Here is a 26846-nt window from a genome sequence, read left to right as displayed (position 1 = left end):
AGGATGGAACTTGCGGTGTGCTGCTGTACATACACCTAGGGCTGGCCTCTAACACGCTGACTCATTTGCAAACATTCAGAACAGAAACCGCTGTGGCCACTCTGCTCATCTCATGGCAGGATCAGAGCTGACCTTTCTTTCCTTTCTGCAGCACGGGGATGCTTCTGTGGGATGCTTCTGAGGGCACGGGGAGTTCCAACAGCGCTGTGGCCAACCCCACCTCCGCCAAAAAATCCGGGCAGAATTGTGTGAGGGCGACGTGGGGCTCCGATCTGATTTCACTGATGTGATTTCACTGATATGATTTCACTGGGCAGAGCCATCTAATACATCCGGGTCCTCCCCAAATGGAGAATTCAGTCAATGAGCAAAAAGGGGTCTGGGCCTGTTAAGCATTATCTGAAAGCCAAATAGAAAATTCACTGTGAAACTGAAAAGAATAACAAAATATGAAGGGAATATGAACAAGTCTGATTTTTATGTGGTGGTCCTGTGTGGAACTAGGAGTTGGACTCAGTGATCCAGATGGGTCCCTTCCATCTCTGGATGTTCTGTGATTTCCATTATTGACTAAGGCTGCTCCTCCGATCAACCTCCTCACACTTGCATCAAGCTTCTATCTATGTGTTCTTGTGCAACCTGTAGGAGTTGTGCTTCTCCCCATGCTGATAGCTGACAGCAGCACTCCTGGACATCCAGACAGATGTGATGGGCTCCTGCTTCCCCTGCTTGGCCCTCCCGTGCATCTCCACTCATCCCAAATGTAGAAGGCTGAAATGCATTTAAAGCATTTGCAGCACACTTTGCACGGCAGCATCGATACCTTCCTGTCTCAGCACTGCAAGGAGTTAAAAGCATTGTAACTCTGTGGTCTGCCCCTGCAGAATGAAGGAAACCGAGCTTCCCCATGCAGCTCAAGGGGAGCTCTAATGTTGTTTAGAAACAGCAGAAAGTAAAATTGTTGCCGCCGGTGACTATGCTCAGCCAACGCATCTGCAGCAGCTGTGCAGCCCTGCTCCCAGCCGAGGACATTCCTTCCCCATGCCGTGCTCTGGCTGCAGCTGCTGGTCCCTGTCTGGTGTCTGCAGGGTGAGCTGTTCCTGGAAGCAGGCCTGAGCACAGCGCAGCCGGGTGAAGCCACGCGCAGGGCTGTCAGCCTTGGGATAACTGCTGGGCACAGGAAGGCTTTTCCATTAACAGAAAGGTATTCCCCTTGTTTTTTATGGCTTCCTCTGTGATTACTCCGAAAAATACCTGTGAGTCACAGTGGCATGCCCTTCCCTTACGCTGCCAGGAGAGTGTTATGCAGAGGCGTGAGCTCAGAGATCAGTCCAAGGTCAACTTATTTGTCGCATCTTGGCTGCTGGACCCCTGCCTGCATTGCCTTTGTTTAGGGGGCTGTGCCCAGGCAGCCTCTCTTAGGGGGGAGTAGCAGGTCTGGATGCCTTTGGACTCATGGGCTTTTTTTGTGGCTCACCAGCTTTGGGGAAAGCAAGGGAAATTTCCCTGCTTGCTCAAAGTGCTGTCCTGGAGAGCCGAAGCTCCTCATCTTTCAGGCACAATTAGAAATTTGGAGTTTCATGGATTCATATCTTGGTTTGGGTTGGAAGGGACCTTAAGTCCATCTGGCCCCACTCCCCACAGTGAGCAGTGAGGACACCCACAGCTCAGTGCTCAGAGCCCCTCAACCTGACCTGTGCTGTCAGCAGGGATGCTCAGCACTGCCTCTCTGGGCAACCTGGACCAGTGTTGAATTCCAAAAACGGAGATATCACAAGCATCCCATGTGCCTGCCCAGCCCCAGTGGCAGCGGGCTGGCGCACAGCTCCAGGCTCAGCTCCATGCTGCCCCAGCTCCCTGGGAACTCCTGTGCTCCTTGGGAGCAGCCTCACCTCCTGCAGTCCTGCTGCTGCTCTCAGACGTGTACAGAGCCTTTGGCTGGAGCACAGGCGAGCAGCCAGGCAGTGTTTAACAGCAATGATTCACAGCCGGAGAAGGCACTGTCTGAAACCCTGCAGATGACCCAAACAATTTGTAATGCTACTTTTGGGTGTGCTGCACCACCCACCGACCATCTCACATTTGGCTCTGAGAGTGGGCTGGCAGGAAGGGACAATTAATTTCTCAGTTGCAAAAATACCACGTATTATTGAGAAAAGGACTGTATTCCAAACACCATTGTGTGAAAGCAGGATAACATTTGGCAGAAAATGTAAATAATTTATGAATTCTGACAAGTGACTAATAAAAGATGAAGATAAAATAGGAACAAAATAATAAGCGAGAATGAGTAATCCACCAAATCCTTCATGAAAAGAAAAAGGGGAATTTCTCTTGAAGGATATGAATCCAGATTTAGCAGCTGACTGCAAATTGATGGAGTCGAGCTGCCTTCACCTGGCTGTGGCAGCACCTGGCTGTGGCAGGAGAGTGATGCCACCCCTGAGGCACTGTCCCTTCTTTCAGGCTGAGACTTCATCCAGAGCAGGAGGGGAGAAGGGATGGAGCAGAGGGACAGCTCTGCCCCAGGGATCCTCCAGCAGGGAGTTGGGTCAACACTGCTCTGTATGATGCGGATGTGATCCAGGCTGCAATGGGAAGTGGCATCCTGGGCACCAGGACGCATGGCACAGCCTTGGGGTCACGACTGGGTCTGGTCCTGTGAGACCAGAGCAGATGTTACTGTGAGGATCTCCTCTCTTATCACATGAGCAGCAGCCTCCCAAAGCTGAGTGTGCTCCTTGCAAGCGACCTGCACTGCTGCATCATGATCTCACAAGTCCCTTCCACTGTACAGAACAGGCTCCCACCTTTCCTGCTGGGGATGTATGAAACGCAACAACAATTTCACAGCAAAGTTCTCCTTCCCATGCGAGCAGGTCTCAGCTGCCCTCAGGAGGCAAAGTCTGAAGGCAGGTGCGCTTCACTGAGCTTGATGATGCAAGATTCTTATCAGCAGTGTTACAGCAGTGAGGCAGCAGTGTGGCATCAGTGCTCCACGCATCGGTGAAGCCACGCCAGCGACATGAGTGTGCCGTCTGCCTGAGGCTGGGCAGCCCCTGCACCTCTGTTTGCACATCAGTCTGCCGATGGTCTTAGCAATATTTGGGTTATTGATGAGCTGGCGTGGGATGGGAGCTGAGGGCAGGGCTCTGGAAATGCTGGTAGAGCTGAGCTTTTCTCAGGGCTGAGGCATATTGGGGTGGTGGGGAGAAGGGGCTGCATCCTGAGAGCATCACAGCCATGGGTCTGGGTCTATCCTATAGGTGCTGCTCCAGCTGTCTGCTGCTTGGGCAACACTCAGCTTATGTCTATCTGGAGCCAGCTTGGTGCTGACTTCGGTTATTAATGTTTCACTTTTCCCTTTTGTGCTTCTCAGAATTTCCTGGACTGCTGTGCTGGGAATGCTGAGCTTGAGTAATGTTTCCTACTTAAAACATTGCAATTTTTCTTGTTTTCATACGCCTGTGAACACACAACTTTCCATTTATCTGAAGGATGAATTAGAGTGTAAAATATTCAGGGAGGATTTAAAATAATGCACGTGAAAAATTAAATGCTTCATTGCTAATTCAAACCACCGACACTCGGTAGCAGCAGGAGTCTCTTTGGGGTGATTCTTGTTACTGCTGAGATATTTGTAGCGCCAATGAGATCACTGAGGACCAGAGATTGTGCTGTTTAATCCATAGGGTGCAGCCAGGCTTTCGCTCCCTGTTTCACTGCTTTAGGGAAGAGGTCCATGGCTCAGTGTCAGCCATCCAGCTCTGGTGGGAATGCAGTGCACACCCTGTGCAGGTGTCTGTGGGGCTTTGCTGGGTTGCTGTGGGAAAACATCTGTCCAGTCCATCTGTTTGTCCATCCATCCGTATGTCCATCCATCCTTCTGTCCATCCGTCTGTCCATCCTTCGTCCATTCATCTATGTACCAGTCTATCCAACAGTTTGTCCATCAGTCTGTCCATGCATCCATTCGTATGTCCATCCATCCACCCATCCATCCACCCATCCATCCATCCATCCATCCATCCATCCATCCATCCATCCATCCATCCACCCATCCCCTCTGTCCAACCTTCTGTCTGTTCATCTGTCCATCCATCCGCCTGTCCATCCATCTATCTGTCTGTCCATCCACCCTCCTGTCCATCCATCTGTTCATCCGTCTGTCTGGGGCCACTGCACAGAGCTGTCCATGAGGAGCCAACACCTTTTGGGCGTTTTGTGCACTGCGTTCTGTATTTGACTGCTCTGAGGTGGCTGCGGTTTGATGGCTTTGGGGAGCTGCCAGCAGGTTCTGTCCTCCCAGTGACCCCTGCCTGCTGCAGTGCCCTGGGCTGCTGGGGGAGCTGCCAGGGGGCACAGTTGGACACCGCAGCATCCGTGTGTCTATCCCACCTGGTGCTGTGCTGTGTGTGTTTTCATCTCTGAAAACACCCCTTGGAGAGAAAAAGCACTGAATTCTGGAAGATTTATTTCTGGAAAGATTCCTTTACTTTCATAAAGGGGTACAAATGCTGAGTAATGGTTGTGTCAATATGTGCGACACATGCCATGCATCCCTACAGTCCAGCCTGGGCAGTTACATTCCTCTTGAACATAATTTTATTAAATATTAACTCGGACATAGATTTACAAGTGTACTCATTTTCCAAGTGCCTCCCATAGCCATGGATACCTAAACAATTTGGAAAACAAGTATTGCCTCATTCAGTTCAATAAGTCAGCTCATAGGGGATGTGGGAAACTCCTCCAGTCAGCTGGGACGACCAAGGGAAAGCAACTGGGATTGACTGAGAAGTGTTTGTGTTTGCATTGTTCAGAATTTGGTTACATTTGGGTGACATCATACTTCTTAGTCAAAAATAAATCTGGCAGAGGTTCAAGTTATTATTCATCAAAGTAATTTATATCAGAATGCCAGGCTGGGAGCACGGATAGGGCTCAGGATGGAGGTGGAACCTTCTGCCCAAGGCTGCTCCTGGGGCCAGGAGGAAGGTGAAGCCATGGGCCAGCTTGGGCCCCAGCAGCACCTGTCCCTGTACCTGTCCCCATCCCTGTCTCCACTCCTGACCCCATTCACATCCCCATCCCCATCCCCTTCCTCATCCCTTTCCCTATTCCTGTCCCCATTCCTGGCCCTGTTCCCATCCTTGTCCCCATCCCTGTCCTTGTCCCTACCCCACAGGGCATCTTTGGCCAGCTTTGAGCAACACCAAACCCCACAGATGTGCCTGGGCACTGATAAGGGAAGGGGGAAGGGAACTGCATCCCCCACACACCTACACACAGCAGTACCCCAGAGAACCAATGTAAGTACATCATTGTCACAATAAATATTTTATTTCAAAGTATCCGTTAAGAAAAATAAATAAATAAATAAATAAAAATAAATAACATTTTTCATTACGGACTGATATGACATGAGTTAAACTAGTATGAGCGTATAAAATACTTAAATCTCTTTTAAAATATTTCAGTCTTTTGACTGAGCAGTGTGTTTCAGTCATTAGAGAGGACTCTCTTAACATAATTTATATAAATATATAAAAACACACACACTGTCCATCTGTCCATCCATCCTTCTGTCCATCCATCTGTCTGTCCATCCTTCCGTCCATTCATCTATGCACCAGCCTCCTAGCCATCTTACTACTTTTGACTGAGCAGTGTGTTTCAGCCATTAGAGAGGACTCTCTTAACATAATTTATATAAATATATAAAAACACACACACTTCTACATATATATATGTACACATCTGTCTATAAATATAAATATTCCTGAGAATAAGTTAATAGTAGAATCACATTTTCGGTTGCTGTAGAGTTACGGTTCTCTGTTTCTTCCTGGGTTTGGTGCAGTCCTTCTCTTCAGGTTCATTCTAGAGTTTCTGAGAGGTTGTCCAAGAAGTCTGTGAATATCTGCAAGAATTTGTCCCCTGATACTTCTGCAGTTCTACATATCTTATCAGGAGCCTGAAAAACAAACGGAGAGCACAGCTTAGTGCCGTGGGTATGGCTGTCACTTAGAGCTGTGTGCTCCTCGGGGCAGCTCCCTGTGCCCCAGGGCTGTGGCTGTGCTGGTTCCACTCGGAGCGCTGGGCACGGCCACAGTGCACATCCTGAGATGGATCTCTGCTGCCACTGCTGCCCGGATCTGATTGGTTTTCACATCGTTATGTTTCTTGCAGTCGAGATTACAGCAATGAAAGCAGCAGCACATGGAAGAGCGTAGTGTTCAAGGTAGAAAGCGGGCACTCCTAGCCATCTTACAAATTATCAGATGAGGTTATAATGCCTACTTGTACCCTTCTTATCAATTATATATATGACATGAGATGTCTGGTGCTTGCAGCAGGCAGAGCTGTGCCCATCCAGGCATCGTGTCCCTGCAGAGCTGATCCTGGAGAGCGCTCACAGATGTGTGCAGCTGAGCAGCACGAGACCAGGCTTACCTGGGAGGAGACTACTTTCAAGAGGTGTTCACACTTGTGAACTATGCTCAGCTGGTAGATGGCTTTTCTATTCTCTGTGTGGTTTGCTTTCAAGGACTCCATGAATATTTTCAGGTTGTTGCGCATGCAGTTTTTATCCTGAAAGAGCAAGCATACAATTATTTTCAACAGCTGTGTGATACATCAGGACCACGTGCACAGTGCTCTGTATCCCAGGAATTCAGATATACCCATCCAAAACAATAACCTACGGGATTTCCAAGCACAACTCTCAATTTTCTATTCAGCAATTTACTGGACATCAAATTTAGAAAATGGTGATAAAATGTATAGCATTGGTTTGGAAGCATGCTATAGACAGGCAGCCCTGCAGGGGTCCAATGGGGGAAATGCTCCTCAAGGGAAGGGAGGAGCCATCCTATTTCTGTGCTGTCTTATCTCTGCTGAAAACTCATTGGAATTATCCTGGTGGAATGCACATAACAATTGCTGCTGGTGGGTGCTTGTAGCTTTCCCCCCCAAAGGCAGGAGGCACTGATGCTCTTTGCCTCCTGCTCTCTTCCTACAGGAGATGGGCTCCTCCCTCTCACTTGTGCTGCTCATCTCCATGGAAATGCCTTTTTCCATGGGGCTGTGGGAGAGCACAGCCATGGGTCCGTGTGGGGTGTAGCCCCAGTAGTAGTTATGAGATAAAACTGCATTCTGGGGCTACAGCGAGGAGACTGTGCCCCGGTGAGATCGCTGCCTGCATAGAGTAGCTGGGATGCCACAGCAGCAGCATCTCTCTGTGAGCTCTTGTAATACCTTTCCCCATATTTCTGGAGCAAATGTAGTGCTATGTAAGTTGTGAAGCAGAAAGGAAATCTGGGAGCTGAGGCGGCAACCAGTGCAAAGAGAAGAAATGTGGTTTCTTACCTCAATGTCCCTGGGCACCGAGGACAAATCCTGGTGGAGAGAAAATGCAGTTAGCAACCTTGGAACAAACCCTGGGACAGCAGGCAGCCAGGTGCAAGGCACCGAGAGGAACTTACTGCTACGGTCACTCTTTTGTTCTTCACGTCACTCTGAACTTCTTCAATGATGGAGTACACTGTGGAGCAGTGGAGGGGTGTGCTGGTGGGTGCAGGGCTGCACAGCACCCCGAGGGCAAGCAGAACAGTGAGCTGGGCCAGCATCGTGGAGCTGTGCTTCGGTGTGAGCTGTGTGTGCTCTGCCCTGGGTTCCTCTTATATACACACTGCTGGCAGGAGGAAATGATTAATATCTCACCACAAACATGCTCATGCTGAAGGGGAGGCGGGGAAGATTTACCTGAAGAATGGAATCTGCTGGTTTTTTCAAATGATTAAGAGTCTACGTATTTTCTACACCAAGGGCAACCTTGTAGATACCCCTTTGCACTCTGTGCTTCCAGCCCCTTAATGCAGATAAGGTCTAAGTGGAGTAAGTGGTGCAAGAAAGTGCAAGCGTGTGTGGAGTTAGGAGGGGATCTGTTTGTGGATCATAGACAGATATGCACAGAGACAGACAGTAGAGAACGACATCTTGTTCTATGTTAATTCCTCAGCACTTCTAAAAGTTTGAAGGAAGAAAGAAACTGGACAGACTCCCCCAGAAGCCTGGGGTGGAGATCCTCAACACTGTAAGGTTTACAATCTTGAACATTTCTCTTAAAACTGCTGCAATTATTCTGCACAGTTTCTACACGGTATTCCGTGAGTGAAGTCTGAATGAATGAATGAATGAATGAATGAACGAATGAATGAACGAATGAAGTCTGGAATACACTTGGAACATCTCAGGTTCAGGAGCACATGTGCAACCTGGGTCACGTTGGGCTGCCCACAGCCAGCAACACTGAGCTTTGGCACAGCATCGTGGCTCTCTGGGTGGAACAGCAGCAGGGAAAGTGTGCAGTAGGAAAGATGGTTACCTGAGCCTCCAGCTCCAGTCCCTCCTGCCATGTGCCGTCCCATCCAGACCCACAGTCAGCGCTGAGTGCCCCTCCAGCCAGGCAGGCAGCTGTCCCCAAACTGCAGGAGAGCAGCAGGCAGATCTCTTTTAATGTGGGCAGAGCTGCTGGTGCACTGGACAAGCTAATTAATAACAGCAGTGGAGGAATTTGATAAACAATGATTCAGAAGTCTGCTGGACTGTGAGCATAACATGACCTTCGTGGAGCAGCTGTCCCTAGGTGGGCTGCACAGCAGGGTCTGATGTGGACACAGCACTCCTGGTAAAGAGCTGCTCCTCTTTTGGGCTACACGTGGCTCTGGGCACCAAGCAGCTGTGTGCTGTGTTTTATTTCCATGTTTTATTTAAAGCACCATCCACAGCTTTCTCTTCTGGGAATGTGCTTTGCCCTTTTGTCTGGTACTGCTAACTTAAATCGGGACAAGATGGAGCAGTCCTGCAGCAGGGGCTTGGCATGGCTTTCCAAGCTAATGGGCAATTGCTGCAAGTCTGCTCTTCTGAGCAATTATACTTAAATAGGTACCAAACAGTGAGGTTTTGTTTTTTTTCCCATTGTTTTCTTATGGACGTAGCGTTGGGCAAACTTTCAATAAATATTTTCCCACTAACCCACCTCCAGAGAGCAAACAGCTTTCCCAGACATTATACTTTATTTTGATCTGTTTCACTCCTGCTTGTTTCAGCTCTACTCTGGATGAACCACAGTGCAAAGCTCCCTCAGCCTGCAAGCAGGATCCTGGGCACCTTGCAGGCTTTGGAAACCAGTGCTCCCCTTGGGTCAGCGTCTGCATTACTGATGTGCTGAATGCACACGTAAGTTTTGCGCTTTTTTTCTCTCGTTCCTAGGATGTGTTTCATTAATTTCATTATGTTTATCTCCTGAAATGTCAGCCCTCTTGGAGCAACTTGCATTCTGCCTGCTGTAGCATGGGGATGGTTGCACGAGGATGAGCTTTGTAGGCAATGCTGTGTCTGCTTAAAATGTAAAGTTAGAGGGAAAAGTAGAAAGAACGTCTCTCAGGTTAACGTATTATCAATTCAGAGCATCAGTGCACTTTCTTCCATCCACTTCACCACTCCCCCATATCTGTAGGGTTCCACCTAAGGGGTAGTTTCCAGCTGTGAGCAACTGTTTCCTCGTCATTTTATTGATCTGTTAGCCCGGCTCAATAATTTCTTCCATATTTCCGCCCTGAACAGTGACACCTCCTTGGTAATTCCCAAGATTTTTAGTGCAGCTGTCATGGTCATGCATATTTTGGGATGAGATGTTTGATGTTTTGGGCATTCTTTAGGCTGGAGGCTGAGCTGAGAGAGGGACTGTGAGGAGCTCAAAGAGTGCTCCAGGAGGAAAACCCATGGGGATATCAAATCTACTAATAAAATGCCCAAGATGCAGCAAGTGATGCAGAGCACAGCACGAGACAGTTACTCACACTGTCGTACTGTCGAGATGCTGGCCAGAAAAAACATCAGCCAGTGCTGCACTCTGGGGGACCCTCTGAGGTAAACGTCGGGACTGTGAGTTTGGTGATTATTTTGTTGGATTCCGTCTAGATTGTTAGAGTAAGCATGTAGCTGGGCTGATATGGGTGGAAAAACAGCGTCTGGAGCCAACATTACGGCTGTGAAGGAAGTGCTTCATCAGGGAAGGGCTCCATCAGGGAAGGGCTTCACACCCCGGGGGCGTTTCCAGGGATGTGTGGGACAGAAGAAGTTGCTGTCATAGCAGAGAGCTGTGTGTGCATCTCGGGTACGGTGCCTATTTATAGTGTGAAAGATTACAAAAACACGGAACAAAGCCCCGACAACAAAACACCACCACCAAACACAAGAGGCACACACACCAAAACCCACAGGCCAGTGCTGCTGGTGACCCTTTGTGACCCTTTGCTGCTGCCTGACCGCTCTGTATTGTTTTGTTCTGATCGCTTTGCTCTGTAAGCACTGCACATGGAGCCTTGTCTTTCCATGGCACCTCGCTGGTTTCAGCCGCCTGCAATTCCCAGTTTTTCTCACATTTCATAAGATCATATCAAACCCGAGTCTAAGAAGGACCAGCCAGGTTTATGATACAAATGGTCCATGCTATTCTTTTTAAATTAACCCTGAGGGTGGGACACATTCCTGTGAAAACCTACACAGTGGATTCTCTCCATTTGGTAAGAAGCTATCCTTCAGCCCCAGGCTGCCACTGACTTCTGAAGCACACATCCCCAGGCAGTGCAGACATGTGAGCACCGCCACGATCCCCATTGCTCCTCTCCTTCATCTGCAAGGAGACTGGGAAGGGCAGAGCGCCATCACGCCCTGCAGACCCTATGGTGGCTACCTTATCTAAACATTTTATGATGGTGTTTGTTTGTTTGTTTTTGTTTGTTTGTTTCTCAACTTTGTTGAAAACTTTGTTGACCAGATCTCCTACATACATCCTGTCTGACAGAATCTTTTCAAATTTCTGCAGCAGATGAGTAAGAACAGCTGTGTGTTGGTGTTAAAGGATGAGCCTCAGAAACATAACCCAGATACAGTGGCTATGGTGCCAGTGTACAGATGGTCGTCTACAAATGCCCCTTGTAGGTTGGCCCATGAGATGCACGATTTTGGCAGTTAAAGCCATATTTTGTGAAACAGTGAGCATTCAGCTGGTAGGCAAACTCCAGAGGTGCATGAAAACACAGATTCTTTACAAAACAGTGTACAAGTCTACAGGTCTGCTCTACAAAATCAGTGTTGGAAACTGGGAACCTGTGGCAAATCTTTGCTATTGATGTATATCAGAGAGTGGTGCAGAGGAGGATTTATGTGCGGTCAGTGGTGGCCAAACTGAATTTCATGTTATCAAGATGAAGCTAATTTCTCTGAAATTGGCAAATTGAACTAATCTTATGCTATCGGTAAATGCAGAACAATCCCCTAATGATTCAGTACATAACCCAAGGCCCAGCTGAGCTTTCCCCTGCTGTCATTACTGTCCATGACAAGCCACCATGTAGGAAGGTGTTTGCTTTCCTCCTCAGCGATGGGTTACTGGAAACATGATGGCAATATGCAGATGAATCAATGGGCTGCTGACAGACCACATGCATGCGGCACAGATCTTCTGAGAGATTGAGTTCCCCACATTCAGCTGCTCACAAAGCTGAGCTGAAGATGTAATAGATTTGTGGAGTGCTCACTTTCTGAAGTGAGCTTCTCCAAGAGGGAAGGTATCCCCTGTGCTCAGTAACTCCAGTTGGATTACTCTTCTTCCAATGGTTTATTTCCAAATGTGCATGTGTTTACCAACGTGAATTTCCTCCTGGAGCCGTCAAAACTGGCTATTGGGTGATCTCAATTAATTAAATAATTCTGTTAACTATGCTTCATCAGCCAAATTCCCATATGAATAACAGAGAAACAGAAATATATGTGTCAGAATACTGATTTATATTGCATAGATCTCATTTCCAGCCTTCTATGGAAGGTTTGCAGGTGCATCGTCATAAAAACCACAGGGACAGATAGCAAGTGCTTCTCAGCTCTTAGCATTACCCTTATGAGATCTAATCTACAGAACACAGCGCTATGATGGAGCGGACGAATTCCGGGCCCTATGGAAGGTTCTAGCCGTGCTCCTGTGGCTGTCATACCTCAGCCATAGCTGCTGGTCTGATGCAATTCGATGCAGTAGATCATTCACACCCAGGCTGATGTATTAACAGGTTGGTGAGGAACTCCCAATGCCCCACGGATTCCCCACTGCGATCCCTCTTGATCCCAGTCTTGAGAGGAGCCCATGGTGGGCAGGTGCTGCTCATGGGGCTCTGCTCCCACGCAGCCCTGATGGCATTTTGCCATCAGCTCAGCAGTCACTAGAGGAACTCATTTGCTGCCTCTGCTTTTCATGTTGGTTATTTTTATTTTGTCAGATTGGATCATTTTCTTGTGCTATGGTAGTAGCTGGATGCAGAAAGCACAGCGAGGTCTTGAGCTTATGGATACTCCCATGTTGTGAGCTTGAGATGGCTGTGTTGGCACTGTGGGAATGTGAGACAGTGCCCATAGTGCTGGGGAACAAAATGAACCCATCACTAGGATGGGCCCACAGGCACAACTCAACGAAGCTCCAGAGCCAGATCTGGCAGAGAAGGTCAATTTTTGTACCAAAAAAAAAAAAAAAAAGAAAAAAAAAGAAAAAGAAAAAAAAAAAAGGAGATTTTACATAATAAATGCAGAACAGTCCAAATTGATGATGAGAGTCTGATGACCATCAGGGTTGTTTTGCATCCTTAACAGTCCTTTCGGGCAGCTTCTTCCTATCTAAGTCTGAGGTTTTATCAAGTAAAACAAAAGTCCTGAGCACAACACCCTGCAGAGCCACATTTCTCTGGCACGATCAGGAGCTGGGTGAGCTGTGCTACATAAGGTCATGGAGACTTCAAAAAGAAAAGAAAAAAAAAAGACCTTTTTTGTGTTTTCAATCTTACTAAGCAACTTCTTTCCTGAGTTCTATTCTTAGAAGTCACTAATTTGTCTGACAGTGTTAAGGTAACCACTCAATCAGTGTGGAAAATACATGTTGGTAAGTCTTTTAGCAACAGCAAATAACAGGCAGCAGAAAAAATGGGGGAAAGGTGCAACTTTCAGAAGTGCATTACGGGAGATCATCACATTTGATAAAGCCAGTGGGATTCAGCACCTGAGGCTGTGTGGGGGCTGCTGACGCATTCCAGGACACCCAGCACTGCTCTAGTGCATCCCCATGCAGGGAACCAAGTTCAGCAGCAGCTGCAGGAAAGGCCACGGTCTGGGAGTTCAGTCCTTAAAGGAAATGCTGTCTTTAACAGGTGTTACTTACTTTTGTTCTTTTACTGTTCTTTTCTTAAATAGTTCAGAGCTAAATTATGGAAGAAATCACCTTTCAAGCTGAATCACAGATGATGTTTACTCTTCATCCATTTTTTTCACAGAACTACATAGCAAAATCAAAATCAATTTCTCATAGGCAGCCGACTTACCTACAGGTAACATTCAGAGAAGGACAGCGTTCTTCTGATGTGTATTTCCCTGGGTTTATTCAATTAATGGAGGCTTAACTATAATTTCCAGCCTTGTGAACTGGCCAATGTACAGTGAACATTCATTTTGCTTTAATGTTTTCTCTTCTCTGTCTGCTGGGAAATAGGAATTACATTGTTCTAATTCAGGTGGCTAATTGAAAAGCATCATGAGTTATACTGGGGAAATCATAGAACCATTCAGGCTGGAGAAGACCTCTCAGATCCCCAAACTCAACCAAGCCCACCGTGCCCACTGACCACGTTCCCCAGTGCCACATCCCCACGGCTCTGGAGCACCTCCAGCAAAGTGACATCCCCACTCCGTGGGCAGCTGTGCCAGTGCTGACCGCTCTTTGAAGAATAAAGTATTTCCAATTTCCAACCAGACCCTCCCCATGTGCAGCTTGGGGCCCTCCCTCTCATCTTATCACTGTTATCTGGGAGCAGAGGCTGACCCCCCCTCACCACCACCTCCTTTCAGGAGTTGTAGGGAGCAGTGAGGTCTCCACTGAGCCCTCTCTTCTCCAGACAGAACCACCCCAGTTCCCTCAGCTGCCCCCCATAGGATGTGTGCTCCAGACCCATCACAGCTGCATTGCCCATTCTTTGGACAAACTCCAGCGCCTCAATGTCTTTCTCTTAGCCTGGGGTCCAAATCTCCATGGTCCCACCACTCCTTTGTTTTGTAGCTGGTCAAAACCAGGGATGAAAGTGAAAACAGAAGACCCTGTGGGATAGCAAAGCCAAATGTGTCACCTGGGGACACATTTTACCTTCTTAGCAGGAGCGGGGCTGCTCTGGCTGCAGGCAGGATGTTTCCAGCAGGATGTTCTGCGTGGACTGCAGTGCCCTGCTGACAAAAACATTGAGAGTTGGTAGATGGAGAACCCTGACCATGTGCAACAAAGTGTCCCACACATCACACCGTGATTTCCCAGTAGCTGCAAGACCCTTTCCAGGAGTTTAATCACATCCTTTGGAACCCTGACCTATCTGAATCAGCTGAGAGGAACCTCACTGCTAAGAGTCGCTGTGCAATTGTTAAACAAAAGTGGGCCCATTAATCTGCCACACATTTCAAACAACCAGCAATTTTTTTCTCTCTGACTCAGAGTGTTTGTCCCACAGAGCCATGGAGGCAGTCCTATGCAGACCACATCCATCACTAAGCACCATCCGAGCGGCACGAGGGGCCAACCCCAACCTGAAGGTGTGCTGATGGGAATGGCACAGGGCTAAAAATCAGTCAGCCAGACTCATGTCACTCAAGGACAAAGAAAGGGGAGAGATTTCAGTCTCCGCTGTGTGGCTGTCAGGCTGTTATTCCCTAGCTGGGGCACTGAGAAATAGGTTTCTCAGGCATGTTCCTGCTTGTGGGCATAAAAGTGGATCAGCATCGATGGCCACCTCACTGTGTTGTCACATATTTGTGCAGGCAATTGAAAACAGAAACCCTCAGTGCCACCTAGGAAAAGGCCTGTGCCCAGGGTTTGCCTGCTCATTGTTTCTGTTTTCCTTTCATTGAGAGCACATGAAAAGAGTTGGTGTTTTTTTCCTTTTTCCTGTTCATTTTATTCATTTTTCATTTCACTAACCAACTTCCTCGTTTTGATTCTATATCCATGACTTTTAAACTCGGCTCTGTCAACCTGATACTGCGTGGCTAATTCCCTTCCTAAGGAAATCACCAGCAATGGGTGTGAATACGCAACATCCCATGGAATAATTTAGGTAGTAGCTGAAGCCCAAGAAACAGGAGCAGGTGAGAGCATGACTCTGAGGTTCCTCAGAACTCTACAGTCACTTCAGATGAGGATTCATTTCTCTTGTGTTTATTTCATTAGACCATATGTTGTATTTAATTCCACTGTGAGATACGATTCCAAATGGTAATAAAAGATTTATTATTTGTCAGCCTTTTTTTTTTTTTTTTTTTTTGCTGTTACATCAGTGACACAGATCTGTTCTTTCTATATGGCTCAAGTGGACTCTGCACTGATGCTCTTATAGCCCCTGCCAAATTTGGGCTCAGCCTTAAATATTCCTATCTCACATGTCTTCAGTTTAGAACAGTTTCCTGAATCCTTGACCTTGCTATTACAAAGCTTACATGACCCTGTCCATCTTTTCATTAAACCAATGTAAATAAGCAGCTGGCACATGCTCACGGCATGTGGAGGAACAACACAAAAGCCCCAGTAAACAGCTTGTTTGTCTGCAACAAAAATGCGATGGGTTCTTGTTCCATTTCAGTGCAACTTAAGTGTATGAACTCATTAATAAATGTGTGAGATAGTAACATGTCACACAAATGGCATTTCCGCTGTGCTCTCAGCAGCCTTTTCTGCAGCTCCTTGACTTCTGCTTTCCCCGACGTTGGCTCAGTCCCAGCACTGTGTGTCTGCTGAGCTCTGACGGCAGATGGCATCTGTCTCAGAAACAGAGGGGCAGAAAGGATTATTACAGAAGAAAGAAGAGCAGAAAGCTCACTGCCATGCTCTGCCAGGCTGCTGCTGCTGACAAGGTCACATCATTCACTGATTGATGGCCAAAAGCAGCCGTGGGGCCTTCCCCATGCTTGCCTAGGCAGGGGAAGTGAAGTGCTTTGTTTCTCTGTGTTGTATTAGAACCACCAAAGGAACCTGGTCCTTTTTTAAATAATGAGATCAACACATCATTGAGTCACCAGTACGTATGATCTGTGGCTTCATAGTCACAGCACAGCATCATTGCCTGCACATGCAGTACTGTTGCTAAGTGATCTGCCTCCGGCTCTCTGTTCCCCCTCCTGTGATTTGCTCATGGGCTGATGGAGAAGGGAAAGAGAAGCTGGGTAGTTTAACAGATGGTATGAAACTGCCATGCTCCTGTGACTCCTTCACCCCAAATCTGTTTCAAAAGATTAATTTAAGCTATCCTTTGAACTAATGTATTGTAAGGTGGCATTTTCACATATTCTAAGAGATTGGCTTTCTCATTTCTTTATCCAAGAGGTGTGGCCATTAGCCACAACCCAAATCATGATATCTCTATTCTCCATTATTCAAACCCAAGGCGAACAAATGTTATGAAAGCACAAAGGTCATTACAGTGTATGCTTGTATTTATACAAGGAAGTTGATGCTTTACTCCCAGTCTGAGAGTATATCATAATTTGCTTCAGCTGAATTGCTTACTGACCTCAGCATTAAGAGAGATCATCTCTTGCTTTCATTCACTGACAGGATTCTTTTGGGCCTAAGCTGTAAATGTGTCCCCTAAACCAGAAGTTGTTACAACAAACATCTCATCTGCTTTATGTAACTACAGCAGAGCATAGGGTTATGAGGTACAACAGCCATACTGTCCAACTTTGATATCTTAATTGGTTCTAAGAAAAACAAAATAGAACTACTTGTTCTCTCACTTGTTACAGTAACGTAGGAAGAGCTGAACTGAGGTTTATTTGTTCTTAAACAGCTCTTGTATGTTTTTGCTCTTATTTTGGATCTGGAGCCCTCTGATTGGGGCAGCAGCAGAGCAGAGGTGGCACCCACTCTTCTCCTTGCATCACCCTGCCAGAAGTAGTTCAGAGAGTTCATGGTGGTGATAAATGGACATGAACAGAAACCAAATCCATAAAGTAGGGCATTACGTCACTTCTAGTCTAATACCTGCTGTGGGTTTTGAATTCTCAAAATGAAATATTCTATTTTTACTAGTTTGCATCAGCAGTTGACTGAATTTTCCTGCAAATAATTGAATAGAGCTTTCTTATCCAGCTTTTTTTCTTGCAACCAGGAGGACTTTTGCCACTATAGTCATTCACCTCAGCTAACAGTCATACATAGGTTAAATACAATGAAATTAACGAGAGTTATTAAAAATTCACGTTTGGTAAATTGCTTCAGAGTCCAAGAATTACAATTTGTATGTGTATTTGCCTAACAAAATGTCCTTATTGTGAAAGTTTGACTGATAAAAGCCAATTAATCAACAATTACATGATGCCCTCACTTTACCAAATAGAGTCAAATATTGAAAGGCAGCCTTTGCTGATGAAAGTTTGTACCAGCTGGAGCCCCATGGACAATAACAGGCTTTGTTGGCTCTGACCAGCTTCAGCTGGGCCTCTGCTCACACTCTGCCCACAGACCAGGAGCCTATTTAAGCTCAGCCCTGGAGATCATTCAGCTCCTGCTAGTACTGCAGAAATGTTGATCATCAGCTCAGCTGCAACCGTGCCTCCCTCTGGCTATGAACCCTGCTGATTTTGAATCCCAACCAGTGGATTGATCCTGACTCAACCTCAGATTTCTTTCATCACCAGACAGTTGCTGATGGACTGAGTGTTTGGCTGCCATCCCTAGGCCTGTCCTGCTTGCTGTGCTTGGTTGCTGTGAGGCTGCACTCCGACAGTAAGGTGCCTGCCTTGTCAGCTGCATTGTGCTTGGCTCCTGGCTCCCCATCTTTCAGGTAGCAGATGATTCTTGCTGTATTCCTACAGTAACTATGTACTTGCCAATAATATTGATGTAGAATGTTACAAGTCTAGCTTAAAGAAGAGCTGTCAACAAATAAAGAAAAAATTGCAATCAAAATCAATAATACAAAACATCAGGATGCTTTAGGTGACTGCGTTTCATGTAGAGGAGGTAATTGCTTCTGTTGACTTGAGGGAAGGCTTACATTTGACTTCTCTCTTCATCTGGCCAAGATATCCTTAATTCAAATTCACGCATGGAAGGTAAGTTGGCACCATACAGCATGATTATATAGCTTTTAGAAGCACTAGGTACTGTTATCTTGGCTATTGGATGCAGAACACATTTATTCAGATTTACTGTAAGGTCAGTCCCATTGCTTCTTACTGATTTGGGCTGCCAAATAGTGCTGGTCCATATGCTGTGCCTCCCGTAAATGTATTATCTCCTCACTATAAGCACTCACTTCTCTCCAACTTTCAGTCACAAGTCCACATTCCTCTGTATGGACAACCATTATTAAATACAGCAGACTTAAGTGTATTCTCTTCAACAGGTAGAAAAAAGAAATGGCTGAGGAATCTGGAGCAGAAGCAGAAGACGTGGATGGAACAAGCACTCCTAAGGTGGTGTGTCCTCCTTCTGGCATGTAACACTGAATACAACTGGGAGCCTATCGCAAATCTATGTGAGGTGATGGGGGCAGAGTGGGTTCTCTAATTAACAGCTGCGGCAATTACGGGCTGTGCCGGTGTGGGGCGGCCGCTGTCCGTGGTGCTGGAGGCGCCGGCTCCCTACTGGCGTCGGCTGAGAGCACGAGGGCAGACGTGGCGCTGGGGGACGTGGTTAATGGGCACGGAGGGGATGGGTCGGCGTAGGGCCAGATGAGTCCAGCTTTTCCAACTTTAGCAATTCTATGATCTGAGCCCATTTCCTAATTTACGCTTTATAGAATTGTGGCTGGCTGGCAGTCTTACAAAAAAAAAAAAAAAAAAAAATTGGAACAAATATTTGTGAAAAAGGTAAACATAATTTTCCAGCACACTTAATGACAGTGATGATAGCTTTTGTTATACTTGTGATGGCAAGCTGCACCTTGGAAGGAAGAGTTTGTTTTGTGACGTCCTGAGCCAGCCAATTTAAACTCACCTATGTCGTTACATGTCAAAAGGAGGTAAAGGAAATGCTTCTGCTTCAAGAAAAGCCTCAATGAGATAACTCATGCCTTTCTAGCTCTGGCATAAGGCAACCACAAGACAGAAAGCCACAGGCTTTCTTGATTCCACAGTTATCAAAATTGTTTTCAAAACGATGATTCATCAAAACGTTCTTACATTTTTGGATGTGCCAAATTGGATGACCACTGTGGATTCATCATCTCCCCAGTTAGCTCAAAGGTAAAGATTAGTGTGTGTGTGTGCGTGTGCGTGTGTGTGTGTGTATCTTCTCTATTCCTCTAAGCAATAGTTCTGCTTGTAATTATGAGAACTGGATGATCAGTTTACCAGTGAAAACCAGACAAAGGACCAGACAAGGTGAAAACTCAAGGCATCAATGCAACTTCAGATCTAGGTAAACGAAGGAGGAGGAAGACAGTTCCTGCCCAGGCACAGGAAGCAAGGACATGTGAACTGCAACGAAAGGAGGGGGGGTTTCTGCTTACTCAGTGTAGCTGGAATGTTTCGGAGTTGGGTATATTGTGGTTTGAAGTCAGACTAGCTCAGTTGGCAGTGGGTAATGTAGCTCCAAGGAAACACTGAGAGTTGATGGAAGAAGTTCAAGCATCTTTCTGGTCAACATAAAATGAAAGCTAAAATAGTATCCTGAATAGTTATGATATTTACTTTGCAGATTCTTGCACTGATTTCCTCAACAAATGCTGAATTAGACAAGGGGAGAATGATCTCATAATTCTGTAATGAAACAGAGAATAGGGCATGATTACCATCATAAGAAACCAGGAAGGCAGACAGCTGATACTGAAATGTGGGGGAGTGCTGAGTCACTGCATTGAGTGCTGCCATAGTAACAGTTTACCAGCTGGTTGGGGATGAAAAGAGATTGAAAAACCTGAAATAAAAATTGGGCAAGTTGCAGCTTGAAATATAGTACACCCTTCTTAAAAGAATTAATAAAATGGAGCACTTTCAAAGAGTGTTTTTTGTATTTAGTGTTACTTCGAACAACAAGATTACAGCAGAATATTGAATGAACACAGAAGAGAACTGGAAAAAAAAAAAAAGAAATGGATATTTCTTCTTTTGGACAAATCTTGTAATGGTGAGAATGAGTAGGAGTAACTTTAAATTTTTTTAGTATTATTCAGAGATGTGGTACAGCATGTGTTCCCTATGGCCAGACCAGAGTGTGAGGAAGCAGAGCAGCAGGATCTTCTGGTAGTAACAGAGTTAGAGATAAACTGGAAAACTTAACTTAGCTAAGAGAGGAATGTAAGCTCAGATTCCTTGGATGGCCTTTCTTGTTTATATTTTTTGGTCTGGATATTAGGAATACTGTTGCTGGCTGTCAATGTGGTATCTCCTGATGGCCAAAGGTATGACTTCTGTAACCGACTGTGCCGAGCCGACTGTGAAATTGTAGCAATTTGGAACATTCATTTGACTCATGAATTCTGAGTAGGATTCTAGGTGGTTTCTTACTGTGGAAAATGTCAACATCATGACAGGTGTCTCACACATCTTGAAATAGTCTCCATTGCTCTCATCCTAGGTGAGACAGTGAGAGACAGCACTTAAATAAGGGGTGTGAGCAGCTTCAGAAAATAGCCTCCTCAGCTGGACCTTGTGATGGTCATTTGGGCAACATTTGCCTTGGTTTGTAATGAAAAGCTACCAAAGGATTGAAACAGAAGCCAAGAATTAGAAAAGAGCTCGTGAGAACTTCACAGAAAGGCAGGAAATTTGCGGTGAAACACAGGAAGTCAGTAGTCTTTTTTTAGTTGACACCGAGGTTGGAGGAGATGCTGCTGGAGCTGATGAGGTCAGGGAAGCTCTTCCTTGCAGAGCATGGGCGGGCACCTCGCAGATCCCCAGAGCCAAAACCAGGAGGCCCAGGTGGTTTTCATTGTGTCAGTGGCCTTTCCTCCTCCTAAGGAAGTCCTTTTCAGGACTCAGTACAAATCTTTGCTGTAAACTTCAGTGGAATTCTGGAAGTTGCTGGACTTTAATCAGTTCCTACTGCTCCCTTAGCTTCCCTAAAGAGGTATTAATTTCTAAGTCCATCTCCCGAAAGACCAAGAGATGCTATATGATTAGGACAGCTTAATTTCTCCTATCTTTCAGCTTCAGTACTGTCATATCTAGCTTTGCAGGAGCCCACAGGCAGGGCTCAGCAAATACCTTTGGTGCTTTGGGGGAGTCCTAGTGGCTGTGGGATGCAGATTGCAGATTGCTTGCAGAAAACAAGATGTCAAGCCTTCAAAAGCATGGAAGAAGCTACAAAGTGGGGAAGGAAATGTTCTTCCTTATCAGAAATGAGTGTTTCAGGAACAGACTGGACAAAAGCTTTTAAGTAAAACAGCCATAAAATAGGACTTGGCAAAATCATTTCTCTGCTGCTAGGCAATCTAATTTACTTTTATTTGATTTTTCTGGTACAAAGTGTAGCTGAAGTCACAATTGCTGTAGTCTGTGAAGGCTTTTATCAAGAGAACTGAAGTCTGAAGATACAGATATGATTGTCTTTAGTCTCCATTGGAGCACACTTGAGTTTTCTGTTGTTTGTTTGTTGTAGTTTGTATTTCTTGCTTTGAGATGAAGGATTTTGGAAACCCAATTTACCTGAGCAGTTGGGTGTAGAAATTTCCTTACAGCTTTCAGCAGTGGGCAGTAGTGACACTAACAGGTGATATCAGTTTTAGTCAGAAGTTGATCTTCTGTATGCAGGAAATTTTAAGTCTTTTTTAAGTGAATCAGAAGGAAACCACATTTAAAGTGCCTTTGCCCATCAAATGGAAATTCTTCACTTACATCAGCTCTGTTCTCACTTTTAAGGAAGTCAAAAGCTTTTATCTTCAAAGGAAATCACGCTCTGGACAGGACACCTCTAATCATTGATAAATGAGGGCTAATTCCTCACGTGCAGGGGATGTTTGGGTGCATCTTGCTCCACACTCACAAGGAGTTAAGCAGCTGCCTGCTGCGGTTCTGCTTGTCCTGCAGATCTGTCATGCTTGCTGATCAAGAAAAAGGACACGATGGTGCATGTTCCACTCCTTGCCACTCCTGACCCATTTTCCCACTGGCTGTGCTTACCGAGGCTGTGACATCTGAGCTCACTGCTGGCGCAGCTGTTGTAAAGCTTTGTTCTGCAAAGCCCTTCTCGTACCGTGGAGCTCAGATTAATTTTCTACAACCAGCTTTGTTCGAGGAGAGATGGAATTGCTAAGAATATAAATCTGTTGGCTCCTCCCATCCGTTTGCCAGCATAAGCGTTCCATCTCCTTTTGTATGTAGCCACTTGCTGTGTTTTTAAGGTTTTGACGTATTTCGAAGCAATGCCGATCTGTCTCCAAGCAATTCTGATGGAGCTTTCGGTATTTCTGCTGGTCGGGGCTTTCGGGACCACTACCACGCGGGTCGCCATTCAGCGGCAATTTCACAGACCGAAGGCGAAAATACCGATCGCTGCGGAATAAAGTTTCTCCCTTTTCCTCTTTCCCTGGTGCTCAGAGGGGGGAAAGGACCTGCGCACACCGCCGAGCAGCCTCGCCCGACGTAAGAAGGAGCCGGAGGGCTGGCCAGGATGGGGAGAGGAGGAGGAGGGATGCTAAAAATACCGCCCTATGCCGGGCAGCGCGCGGTGCCGGTGCGGGCCGGGTGCGCAGTGTGCGCGCCGCAGTGCGCGGCGGGAGCGGCCGCGCCGCAGGGATGCTCGCCCCGCTGCTGGGCTCCGCGGGCTCCGGCTGCCTGCTGCTGGGTGAGTGCCCGACCCGCTACAACCCAAGGCCCTCCCTGACCGCCTCGGGGTGCGGGAGAGGGGCTGCGGGGGGAGGGGTGGCAGCGCGGCCCGGCCGAGGCGAGCCGGGAACGGAGCCCCCCGGCCCTAGGAGCGGTTCCCCGGCCTCCCAGCACGGATATTCCTATTTAATTACTTTCCGATTAAAAGGGGAGAAATGCAATCGGATGGGAGCCGGCGCTGAACGGCAAGGGTGGTTTCGGAGGTGAAAATTTGATATTCTGCTGCATGCGTGCAGTTTGGTGGCACACAATGAGGTGGTGCGGCAGAGCGAGAGAGGGCTGGAGGAACGGCTGGGTGTGTTACATAATTTCAAAGCATCCTGAGGGGTTATTTGGTCGGTCCATCTCTGGCAGTGTGTAAGGGCACTTTCTGCTTATTTGCAGTGGGTGCGTGCAATAGGGCAGTGCGTGGGGCTGCGTGTGTGCTCGTGTGGGTGGGCAGGGCTGAACTGGTGTCCCATTGTTTTGTGGACGGGTAGTGATGGTTCAAACTGTGTGTGGACTAAAATATCCGTTTGGGTCTGAAATAGGTGCTTTTCTGTAAGGTATGTAAGGCTTTGGCCTTAAACTAGGACCTTCGAATCTGAAGCATCTTCACTGCAGAAAGGCATGGCTCGGTGCCTGTGCTATTTCTCTCTTCATCCACCAGCAGACCTCCAAGGAGAAGTACAAAGGGGAAATGATTTTTAAAGATGACAGCTTTGCATCATTAGGTAAATCTTCTGCTGGGAAGTGCCAAGAATGGAAAACATGTTGTAATTATTTATGTGCATATCTACTTGATGTTTCCGAATCTGGAAAAGATGAAAAAAATAGGGAACTGAATATCACCTTTGTCTTCGGAAACATCCTGGTGGCTCACACTGAAGTCAGTGTCCTTTCCCTGCTTCAAGCAGCTGCTTCTGAATTGTAACAAAACTCACATACTGCTAATTTTGCCTAGTGGGAATTCCACGGGTGAATCAGAGAGCAGGAGCTGGCTCAGGGGCTGCAGGCGAGTGTTTGTTGCGGTGTTTTGGGCCCAGAACCCCAGAGATTGCTCTGAGCTCTGTTACTGGATCTGAAGTTTTGCTTATGACAACAGCAGAGCGGAGCCAGTGGGGAATGATTCCCTGGGGCTTCTATGTGCGCTGCAGGACCAACCCCATGATAGAACCATTGAGGTTGGAAAACATCTCTCAGATCCCTAAGTCCAACCCCAACCCATCCCCCCATGCCTGCTGACCATGTCCCTCCTGTGTCCCACCTCCATATTCTGGAGCAACTCCAGGCACGGTGATTCCCTGCTTCCAGGGCAGCCTGTTAGTACCACCCTGCCACATCCACACATCTCTCTCTGCATGCCCTGCCATCCCCAAGTGTCCATCCATCCAGGTGTGGCTCTGGCTCATGGCCTCCCTTAATTCCTCACCCATTTTATTTTGGTGTGAATGGTGATTTCAGCCTGACCTTGTGTGCCCTGGGTGTCCCGTGCTGCCACTGCCCCTCACAGGTGTCAGGCTGCACAAGGGAGATGACTCTGTGCTCGGATCCTGTCCAGCCCAGTAGCTGTGTGCTTGTGGTTGCTGCTCTTGCATGTGGTCTTGGTCTTCTGGTGGCTTTGTCCCATTGAACACAGCTCCGTGCTGCTGAGGGAACATGGTAGCTGTGCTGATGTACTTAACAAGGTGCATGGTGTCCACCACGTGCCATTGCAGCACTCTTGTTGGGTTTATATGAGTTTCTTGCACATTTACAATGGGTTTGAATCATTGAGGATGGGTCTGCAGTGCTGACCTTGGTGGAATAATGCGGTAGACAAAGATGATTAATTCCCAATGTGCAGACAAGCTCTCTGTTACCCTGGGTGCTCTGGTGGATGCAGAGCAGGCACCAATGGGCAGAGATTTGCACCTTGGGACGGTTTGGTTGTGGCTTTACAACATTACAGCTGAGTCCCTCACATGAAAACTCTGGAGAGGCTGCATGAGACTCTTACAGCCCCATTTCCAAACCCACTTCTCACACCGTGACACAGAGCCCTCAGTGACAGCCTGAAGTTCAGGTCTCAGGACAGGGGACGTTCCCTGCTGTGCTCTGCGTGTGGCACAAAGCAGATGCCCAGGGCTGGGCATGGAGCACTGACTGCTGTGGGAGAGGCAGTGCCTGGGCTGTGTGGTGCGATATATTTAGTTGCTTTTATTCTCCAGCTCTATTACTTTTCCATTTAGACAATTGTTAGATACCATCAAAAGGAAGGAGTAAATGTACCTGCATTTCTCTGCTTGCTTGTGGGGAAAGGCAGCACACAGCAGTTTTCTCTGCTGCTCTGGACTAATTTAGACATTTATTTGATTTTTGTCTCCACTCCACTATGGGTGTTACCAATTTTTCTAAGTAATGAAAAGAGGAGAAAAGCTTTGAAGACAACTGGCAAACCGAATTAACTGAATACCCGTGGATGTAGGAAAGCTGACTTGGGAGCAAGCCAGGGACGAAGAAATATGATGTTACAGAAGTGAGAGTGTAGCTGTTGGCTTTGTATCACTGAGCACTGCTGAGCATCACAGGGCTTAAACCTTTCCTCGTTATTATGTTTCTGTGGAAATTTGTGTGAAAATTCAGCCTTGCAGAATCGTTCAGGTAGGAGAAGACCTCTCAGATCCCCAAGCCCAGCTCACCATGCCCACTGACTTCCTCCCCCAGTGCCACATCTCCACGTTCTGAAGCATCTCCGGGTTGGTGACACCCCGCTCCCTGGGCAGCTGTGCCAGCACCTGACTACTCGTTGGAGAAGAGATTGTTCCCAATACCCAACCTGGTATCACCATATAGTGGCTGCAGCACCCAGCTGACTCATAGGGAGCTGAGGCAGGTGCTGGGAGATACCAAGGGATGCTCCATCCCCATGGCCTCCTTCTTGGCTTTGCTCTTTCTTACCAGCAAGGAAGAAGAAAGGAGAGCGTCTATTAATACTACTTTTATTTATAAGTGTTTCTTCCTTTGGCAGTGGATCAATACAATGAGGGTTTTTTTTATCACTGCTATTTATGTGCCTTGTGCTGCTGTGCGAAGCCAAACCCTCCAGGTTGGGGTCTGGGCCATCTCTGCCCATTTCTGCAGCCTGATGCAATGGATTGAGGTGTGCCAGAGAGGACATGGCTTTAAAGTATGGATGAAGATGCTCAAATTTTATCCCTCAAATCTGTAGAATCCCATACTAACAGTGGATTCCTCAGGTTCCTTCCTGAGCTTTTCTGCAGCTTGCTGTGAGCCCAGCCTGGCTCCCATGGCTGTTATTTCCCAATATGCTGATTCAGGGTCCTGGCAAATCTTTTTCTGCAGACTCCGAGGCACTGAGCACTGTTTCCATGCAGTGTCACACAGGTAAATGTTTTGCTGGGCTCATATTGATTGCCATGGCGTGCCATCAGTGTGTTTTGATGACAAGTCACTTGCTGTGTCAAAGCCTCCCTTCACTGTAAACACTGTCACAGAGCCTTCAAGGTGACCCTTGGCTGCTGAGAAGGCAGATAGAGGGGAGAGAAGGGAAGGCTGTGGCTGATTTTTCTTCTCCTTGTGCCCTGTATACGGATAAAATAAATTGACCTTTGGATTGGAGGCCGTGTGATGAAAAATTCAGTGGTTGGTGCTGGGAAGGGATAAAGCTCCGAGCCCATGCTGTGCTGCCACTTGCCAGGCAAACACCTCCCCTGTAAGCCACCAAGCTTTCATCTTGGGCAGCACACAACTTTCAACAATGTGGAAAGAAGATAAATCCAACCATCTTGTCCAAGCCCTTTTCCTTTGCGCCACAGGAAGCGAGGAAAGAAAGGCATCATTCAGTGGAAATCACCTTCTTCTTGGGAAACCCCCAACCAAGGAGAGAGAGGTTTTTACATCTAGCTCTGTGTGCAATGGTCTTGCAAGAATGCAGCTCACATTTCCATTTC

At 47.0% G+C, this 26846-nt stretch overlaps 2 protein-coding genes and 1 long non-coding RNA gene across 6 annotated transcripts in view; 2 read left to right on the top strand and 1 right to left on the bottom strand.

The window, feature by feature from the left end:
- Window positions 1-19285, top strand: part of LOC109370150 (uncharacterized) — a 32825-nt gene extending 13540 nt beyond the window's left edge. Inside the window, exons 2-3 of the long non-coding RNA XR_014886582.1 lie at window positions 9114-9243; window positions 18492-19285. This is a non-coding gene — a long non-coding RNA (uncharacterized LOC109370150). The remainder of the gene's footprint in view (window positions 1-9113; window positions 9244-18491) is intronic.
- On the bottom strand, window positions 5420-7644 carry LOC146543352 (uncharacterized). 2 transcript variants are annotated; one of them, XM_085236776.1, is made up of 4 exons: window positions 7488-7644; window positions 7372-7401; window positions 6457-6594; window positions 5420-5977 (listed from the first exon to the last, which is right to left on the bottom strand). In XM_085236776.1, exons 1-4 carry the CDS (start codon window positions 7629-7631, stop codon window positions 5879-5881), a joined length of 411 nt encoding a protein of 136 aa, XP_085092902.1. In that variant the 5' UTR covers window positions 7632-7644; the 3' UTR covers window positions 5420-5878. The 2 variants fall into 2 exon arrangements, with proteins under 2 accessions (XP_085092902.1, XP_085092901.1); XM_085236775.1 differs by lacking the exon at window positions 5420-5977 and having other exon boundaries at window positions 6022-6594.
- A 3438-nt stretch (window positions 19286-22723) lies between the features above and the next one.
- The window catches only part of ACSL6 (acyl-CoA synthetase long chain family member 6), a 37047-nt gene continuing 32924 nt past the window's right edge, over window positions 22724-26846 (top strand). For all 3 annotated transcript variants that reach the window (XR_014886567.1, XM_085236758.1, XM_085236759.1), the window contains exon 1: window positions 22724-22873. Coding sequence is in view for 2 of the 3 variants with exons in the window: in XM_085236758.1 (XP_085092884.1) it covers window positions 22825-22873 (49 nt within the window). In the remaining variant the exon portion in view is untranslated. The remainder of the gene's footprint in view (window positions 22874-26846) is intronic.

The sequence above is a fragment of the Meleagris gallopavo genome, chromosome 15 (assembly GCF_905368555.1).
Source record: "Meleagris gallopavo chromosome 15, MGAL_WU_HG_1.1, whole genome shotgun sequence".
NCBI classification, from domain to species: domain Eukaryota; kingdom Metazoa; phylum Chordata; class Aves; order Galliformes; family Phasianidae; genus Meleagris; species Meleagris gallopavo.
The sequence above is the reverse complement of the archived record's forward strand: the minus strand, read 5'-3'. Positions and strand labels throughout refer to the sequence as shown.

Excerpts from the sequence above, each read along its gene's own strand:
- LOC146543352 (XM_085236775.1), bottom strand. The coding sequence starts at position 7,631 with ATGCTGGCCCAGCTCACTGTTCTGCTTGCCCTCGGGGTGCTGTGCAGC. Across the intron at positions 7,402-7,487 it reads ACAAAAGAGTGACCGTAGCA|GATTTGTCCTCGGTGCCCAG; the intron begins GTAAGTTCCTCT and ends TCTCTCCACCAG. Across the intron at positions 6,595-7,371 it reads CGGTGCCCAGGGACATTGAG|GATAAAAACTGCATGCGCAA; the intron begins GTAAGAAACCAC and ends TTGCTCTTTCAG.